This window comes from Populus nigra, chromosome 7 (genome assembly GCF_951802175.1).
Source record: "Populus nigra chromosome 7, ddPopNigr1.1, whole genome shotgun sequence".
Lineage (NCBI taxonomy): Eukaryota > Viridiplantae > Streptophyta > Magnoliopsida > Malpighiales > Salicaceae > Populus > Populus nigra.
Window position 1 is genome coordinate 736601 of NC_084858.1, and position 7768 is coordinate 744368.

Consider the following 7768-nt stretch of genomic DNA (forward strand, 5'->3'; position numbering starts at 1 on the left):
GGATGCATGGACGGTCAGGAAATAGAAAGGTAGACAGATCACCATGGCCTTGTCTAAACATTCAGATAAGTAGTTATAGTTCAGGATACAGTGCCTAAATTGTAGACGATTAATAATGGCAGTCCCTTATCCAGTATCAGTAAGCATGGTGGGAGAGAAAATGCGGGATCCAAAGGAATGTTTTGAATTCTAATAGGTTATTACATGACTCAACTTATAATACCAGATGTGTAATCATAATTAGTACCAAGAAATTGCAAATAAAAACTGATACAGTTCTAGTTTAGATTCATCAAGCTGATTTGGACCGTAAAAGATGTCAAGAGACATGAGACCAACGCTCTTATGAAACCTCACATGTTGCATTAATTAGAAGCAGATGAATATGATTACAAGTTACAAGTACGGAAAAGCAATATCCAACATCATAAACATACCTGCACAATTTAAGAACCTCTGATGGATAATGCTGTTTTTAACATTTGCCTTTCCATCATTACAACAGCTGCATTTCCAGATAGCCAAAACATCATTACAGACTCCCATAGTAAAATTCACGTTCTGCTGATGCTGTGCAGCAAGAAAGGCTATTCTTACAGCCCAGAGCCAAACTATAACGTTTGGATTCGAGAGTTGTAGCTTCCTACAATTATGAATTGCATTCCTTGCCATTCTGTCTATGGCAATGGGATCTTAGTTTGCATGCTGATTCTTCGTCGTCTTTTCCTTTTCTGGGTTCTCTTTTGGAGAATCTCTTCCCTCTTCCAAGCATTTCAGGTATCTCTATTGCCTTGTCCATTTACTGTTCCTAGATTTACTTTGATTATAAAGCTCAAAAGTGGTTTTGTCCCAGAAGCTTGATGTACCAGCATACTGTCATCGCCAACTGTAAGATCACTTCTAGATTTGAGGTGTTTCCCAGAAGCACCTGTTTTATATTCCCAAGCACCCATCTCCATCTTTTCATCATAAGAGTAACCTGAATTCTTATCATGAGATTCAGATCTCCTATCGCACTGACTGCCAGACTCGTAACCACCAACACTAACAGATGTTCTTTTAAAGTTCCGGTCTTTCTCAGCTTTCAGGTTCCCAACGATCCTGCTCGTCAATTTCTTCAGAAAAGTTGTATCTTGAACCAGGACTGTTTGATTCCCATCTTCCACTACATTGTTTCACTTGGCCATACACATGGTTTCCATCTAGTTTATGACTCTCAACAGGAGAATTCACATCAACAGCCTCTTTGCTTGAATAATTTCTTCTGGTTGAGCGACCGCCTGTTGGGTTTCTTTGTAGGTGAGATTTTCTTATGTCGGATTTGCCAGCAAGAGACTTGTCTTTCAACCTCTTCACACTTGCACCTTCATCATCTGAAAACCCCAGTTCACTGTGCTCCGAACGTTTCCTTCCACGACCAAAGTGCCTTACCCTGTCCCTGTCTAACAGATCATTACTGGAATTGGTACTATAAGTTCTGGGCCCATTATCCCAATGATTATCGGGGAATTCCAAGACATTTTTCTGGTTTCCTAAGCTTTTGCTTATGTGATGATGGTGTCTGTCTCTGTCCCTAGGAGACCCCTCTCTGCTGGAACCACTATCAAAAGTTCTACTCTCACCATCCCCATGATCATCAGGGGACCTTACTCTGCTCTGGTGTCTTGAGCTTTTCCCAGTGCGATGACGGCTTTCTTCTCTATTTATGTCCCTATCCAATCTGTATCCATACATTCGATGAGCCTCATCCTTGCTGTCTTTATCATCATCTATAAATGTCCTCCTTCCAGAGCTTTTGGTGGAACCAAAATGCTTATGCCTGTTTCTGCCATCATCTGACGACTCATTTTGATCAATCTCATGGGACCTGCTATTGTTCTCCCCGTAATCAGTTGAGCGTTCTGAAACTTTGCTATGGTGTTTTGACCTTTTCCTTGCATGATAATGATGCCTATATCTGTCTCTGTCTCTATCCCTTTCTCTTTCTGTATCTCTATCTGACTGATGCCCATCAGAATTAGATCCATCATCTTTTGAATGGCTTCTCCAGTGAGTGACTTCTGGAAAATCATCTTCAAGGATTGCACGGTCCATGTCTCTAGATCTAGATCTACGCATTCGATCATGCCTGACATGTAAAATTAGAGGAAAATGAGGAAAGGACAAGATTTCTAAGATTGAGTGGGAGGAAGGAGAAACCTGAAATGCACACCATTTACATGTCTGTAGAGAGAGAAGAGAGGGGAAAGGCATGAGGAATCTTTTCCTCCACATAATCTCGAGTGCAGAAAGATTAGTGCAAATGTAAAAGTCTGTTTTAAAAGATTATAGTGAAAGGAGCACACGATCTCAATAAATCATACAATAAAACCTTGCATTTGGCATACATGAAGTTTAATTAAACAAAGTGAAAGGAGAACATGTGTCAAGGGCTTTACAAACAAGGGTCAATTATGCCACAAATAAGTTGGATGATTGAACAAAGAGCTCAGGAGCAGAATTTTACATATAGAGCTTTTACCTGCCCTCTAACTTTGGTGTGTGAAGTTTAGAATCATGGAATAAACTATTAAGAAATCTTCAGTCAAAATGCACAAGAATATAACCACAGATTTTAGAAACACTTGGAACCATATTCAGATCTGGTGCCAGAACTAAGAGCACACCTGTCTCTATCTGCTGTTAACATATTGCTAGACATCCTTGTTTGCCTCAACTTTTCTTCCACTGTCTGCTTCTCATACGAAGATTCAGCAGAGTAGCCAAATAAAGAGGCCATTTTTTTCACCCAAAATCTTGGTGGTGGTCTATCCCAATCAGCCCATTCATAGTCCCCACCAGGATTGTGGAAACAATGAATAAAATTGCAAGCCGATCCATGAGAACATGTCTGTTAAAATGCAAGCATGAAATATAGTTAAATGCTAAGGAAGATAAACCTCGAATTAGCAGGAACATAATACTTTATTACCAGAAGACGGCTTCATTTATGTACAGGAAAAACAAAAAAATTGTTTCTTTACTCCAAAGCAAATATGAAGTCATCTATTTAACTAAAATGTACAGAGGAAACCCCCCTGTTGGACAGTTGAATGAAAATCACCCAGGAAAGTAAGAATAGAGAAAAGTAAGCGAGCTAGTTGCACCTTCAGCCTTGACTTCATAAACTCTCCACATATGGCAACCTTCCATCTGGTCAAATTGATAAATTCACATTTTACCTGTCAATAACCATCATGGGAACCACAGTAAATATCTTTGAAGATTGATACATATCAGTGTGACTAGACTTTTGAAAACATTTAATACCTGTTTGCCGGCAAAGTAGCGACCATTGATAGAATGATAAGCAAGTATGGCTGAATCCAATGACTTATAGTGCACATATACATTTCCCCGCAAGTGGAATGAACCATTTTTACAGACCTGAGATTATATCAAATTCATGATTCCAAGGGACACAAAAATTCAGACCTCAAAGATACAGAACAAGTATATGCTGCAAAAGTAAGCATCATATTTTCTGTCCTGATTTATATCTCTGGAAGAAAAATAAAATCAACTTCATATTATTTAGAAAAATGATTGCTTCCTTCTCATTGGGCTCCATGTTTATCAATTTGAAAAATAAAAAACCATAAAACTTGACTTGACAGAATGTCAAGATGGAAAGCAACTTAATAAATTCCTCAATGGTAAAAGGCAAAGAAGACTCGGAAACAAGGTAACGAATCATTGGCTAGTAGAAAGAATAGACAGCAGTAAGCAGTTAGAGACCTTAAAATTAACTATTTCTCCATACTTCAAGAACTCTGTATGCACATCCTCATAAAATTCTTCATAAGAGCATTCAACCTCCTCATCTGTATACTGAAAAGAGAAAATAAACCAGTTAAAGAACAAACATTCAGTTCAGAGATATATATACAAATGTATAGGATCAAAGGAATAGATCATGGATCTTAAGACTAGACTCTCAAGAAGCATATTGCATAAGCCCTAAATCCTCTACAACACAAAACCAATAGCTAAGTATAAAGATGAAATAGCTTAGGCTTTTTGAGTGGTTAGTTAGCATGATAAAGAACAAAATCTTGTCTTGATCCAAACATGTTGGGCTCCCTGGTGGCACAAGGTGAGCGCTACCTTTGATCCAGACATGTTGGCCCTCACACTTAACAGGTTCTACTTTTGCAATGGCTGGCTTCTTAACAGTACAAAAGGGTTTAACTTTCAATCCACTCAGGTTGTGACTGATTGCATAAGCTAAAAAATGGGCCATCATCCTAAATGCTATGAATTAAGTAAAAAAATCAAATTAAATATGGGGGTTAAGCGAACAAATGCACGTCCTTCTCTTGGCATAAAAGAAGAATCTTTTGTAGAAGACCATGAAAACAAAAGAACCCATGTTTTGCCAGAAGAAATTTTACAGGAATATTTTTGTATGGTTACATATTGTAGTCATTAGTCATTATCTAACTTAACAGCATCAAGCAAAAGCAAGTCCATTCAACTTTCAATTCCTCTTGACACATTCTAGTCAGTAAAAGACCTCCAAAAGCATCAACATACAAATAGATCTTGCTGCCTTCAATCTGAAAACTTGGAAAGTAACAACTGTCAGCAGAACACAGCTTCAACATCCCTGGTATTCCCAACATACTACTAATTGTTAAGGAGCAAGAAATCTTATCGAATAAACCTGTGCCTCATGTAATTATCAAAAGTTCAAAAGAATCTCATGCTTAGCCTAGATGAGGTATTATTTTGAAGAACAGTAAGGTATGCTAACTGAAAACATGATTAAAAATAAACAATCATTAAAAAGAAAAAACAGAATAAGGCAAGCATGTTATCATATTTCTGCTACAATCTGTAAGAAAAGTGACACTAGGAAAAGAAAGGGATGGATGAGATTAGAAATGGCAACATTTGTATGATAGGAAGTTGCATTATATATAGGCATAACAACAAAATGAAGATAAACAAATGACAGGAAATTTTATAATAGCCATCCTCGTGTCCATCCAGTAGGAATATAGGATACAGAACAGCAAAAATCTTTTAACTCCAACTAAAAAAGCCAAAACCATGATCCTCCATTGAAGCAAATCTTGTGAAGAACTTCTGCTAACTTATGTCAAGAGCAACAATAACAATCTCAAGTAGAAAAGAAAAAAATTACTACACATTCCTGACATGATATAAAACCATACTGCAAAAAGAATGATATGAACATAAAAGTTTTAAATAAAGATAAAACCAAATTCACTAATCTAAGCAAAAATTTAAGTTAATCCAAGGTGTATTGGCAGCAGTACAGTGGAACTCACTCCCTCAATCATCTCATGCAAAGCAATGTAGAATGCTAAGTGGAGGAAAACTTTTCAGGGGCATGCAGCAAGATGTTGAAAACTTGTTTACCAAAGTCAATAGCAAGCTTGTTTATTTTAAGACGAAAAATTGGAGAAATTATTTTTTAATGTGTTTTAAGAATCAATAAGGCCATCCAAAACTTAACTTCAACTTAGATGCTAGAATAATCAACAACAGTAACTTCAGATGTACCAACTATGAAGATAACAGTCCAGCAAATTAATATAAATAACAGCATGTCTCTCTTAGATGTGCAGGACTACTGAATGATATCCGGTTTTTATCTCTATTATTTCTGCAGAAATTTATTGATGATTTTTTTTTAAGAATAGATTGATGAAATTTTCACCCTAATTCAGGTTACAGAAACACATGAAAGGTTGATTTAGAAAATCCAGCCACTTCACACAAGTTTGCCAGATTTTGTCATCAGGATACAAGAATCACATGAAGGCAGCATTTTTAACAGACCTCAAGCCCCTCATCTTGCTCCCAAGCAAGGCCAGGACCATTATACATGTTCTTGATAAGCAATGTGCATGCTTTATCAGGATAAAAATGAACTCTGCTGCAGCGTTGACCAAACCGACAAGCTCCGGTTTTTAAATGGAATGGACAATGAGCTTTATCCTGCCATATGTAAACCAGGATATTAGATAAAATCATCTTCCAGTATGATAATGACAACCACATTTACAAATATAAAGTGCAAGAACTACCAGAATCAATCAAGCTAAGCACAATAAACCAATCAATATCCAAGCATACCTGTTCAGTTCCAAAATTTGGTACTTGTTGAGCGACATTCTCAAGCATCTGTTGTGCTGAAACAATGGACGCATTCTGATACTCAGTAAAAGCTTCAGATTGTGGAGGAAGAGGATTTGATGTGGGCCTATCAACATCCTGCAAAGCAAACAATAACAACTGCTATCTTACCCCTTCCTTGACCAAAAGGGCTAACAATGCTAAAGTATGTCAACAATCTAAAACTAAGCATTGAACACATGTATCTCTACCTCTTTTGTACCCTGTCGATCTGCAATCTTCTTTGGAACCCTGACCTTTTTCTTCCTAACAATTATCTCATTTTCTTGCCAAATAATTTCCGCAGGCCCTTCTTCTATGTATTCCCAGTCATCATCCTCATCACACCCATTCTCCTTTCCATCCTGTCACATTTGACAAACATTTAAATTAAAAAAAAAACACGCGCGCACATTCACATACGTAACTAAAATTCATGTCTTCCCTTGCAGCACAAATTCTTTCAAACTAAGAAATAAAATTCAACACAACTTTACAAATAAAATAAAATCAGTAGCAAACAATTTGTATCCCAGTTCCTAGTTAACCGCTTCATTTTCCTGTCTCATTTTCTCAGAAACCAAACAGAGTACTAAATATGATATAGGATTTAGCATCACTTCTAAAACTACAATTTTCAATTCACAAATTCATAAAAGCAAAGGAAAAAAAGAACCTGAAGTAGTGTATTAACTTCCTCTTCCTTTTCTTCTAGAACCTTCCTTCTTTCTTCTTCTTCTTCTTCTTCTTCTTCTTTCCTCTTCCTCTCCATAACTTCCATCCACTGCCTCTCTCTCTCCTCAAACGCTTTCCTCTCCCTTTCCATTCTCTCCTTCTCCTCGTCCTCCATCTCCTTCAATCGCCTCTGTTCCTCTGGATCGTTGAGTCTCCTCTCCTCTTCTTCCCTCTCCTTCTCCGCTATCTCTCTCCTCGCTTGTTTTCTCTTCAACTTCTTCTTCTCCTTCCTCTTCGCCTTCCTCCTCATCGCCGTTTTCTCTTCCCCTTCTTCTTCTTCTTCTTCTTCTTTAGAAGTCATTGTTTATTTTCTTTACCTGGAAAATAAATTCTCAGAGAGAAATCTTAGGGTTTGTTCTTGTTGATTTACAATGCCTCTATTGCCGTTTCTTCAATCTGAACTGTTTCAATAAAGCCACGCCGCGCATTAGACCCTTTTATTTTATAAATATCTAGTGTTAATCCAATAGTGTTAACTTAGTTGTCAAACCCAGTTTGGAGACCGGTTTGAAAAAGGAACCAGGTCATTAGCTAATCGGGTCAACTCATTGGTCAATCATTTTTATTGAAATTGGGTCGTTTTGTTTTTATTAAAAAAAAATTCCTAGAATTAACTTCATCTTCATCGTGTTTTGACCGAGTTTAATCACATCCATCTTAATAAATTAATAAGATTTTACTGATTCTAATTCTTATTGAATCAATCTGAAAATAGGTTTAATAATTAAGAAGTTAATTTTATTTATTTTTGTATTTTAAAAATATTTTTTTAAAAATTAAAATATTTTTATTTATTTTAAATTAATATTTTTTAATGTTTTTAGATTATTTTAATGTTAAAAATAAA

The 7768-nt window shown here is 36.5% G+C and overlaps 1 protein-coding gene across 1 annotated transcript; it reads right to left on the minus strand.

Moving 5' to 3' along the window:
* Positions 1–343: 343 nt before the first annotated feature.
* Positions 344–7352, minus strand: LOC133698786 (zinc finger CCCH domain-containing protein 5). The gene is made up of 9 exons (XM_062121851.1): positions 6863–7352; positions 6399–6551; positions 6148–6285; positions 5851–6009; positions 3778–3870; positions 3310–3426; positions 3147–3221; positions 2667–2890; positions 344–2128 (listed from the first exon to the last, which is right to left on the minus strand). The coding sequence occupies exons 1-9, from the start codon at positions 7220–7222 to the stop codon at positions 1078–1080; spliced, it is 2370 nt and encodes a 789-aa protein (XP_061977835.1). The 5' UTR covers positions 7223–7352; the 3' UTR covers positions 344–1077.
* Positions 7353–7768: the final 416 nt, after the last annotated feature.

Bases quoted from the DNA above. Each gene is read 5' to 3' on its own strand.
- LOC133698786 (XM_062121851.1), bottom strand. From the start codon at position 7,222: ATGACTTCTAAAGAAGAAGAAGAAGAAGAAGAAGGGGAAGAGAAAACG. The intron at 6,552-6,862 runs GTTCTTTTTTTC...CAAATGTGACAG, and splicing joins AAGTTAATACACTACTTCAG to GATGGAAAGGAGAATGGGTG. The intron at 2,129-2,666 runs GTGTGCTCTTAG...TTTACATGTCAG, and splicing joins TTAACAGCAGATAGAGACAG to GCATGATCGAATGCGTAGAT.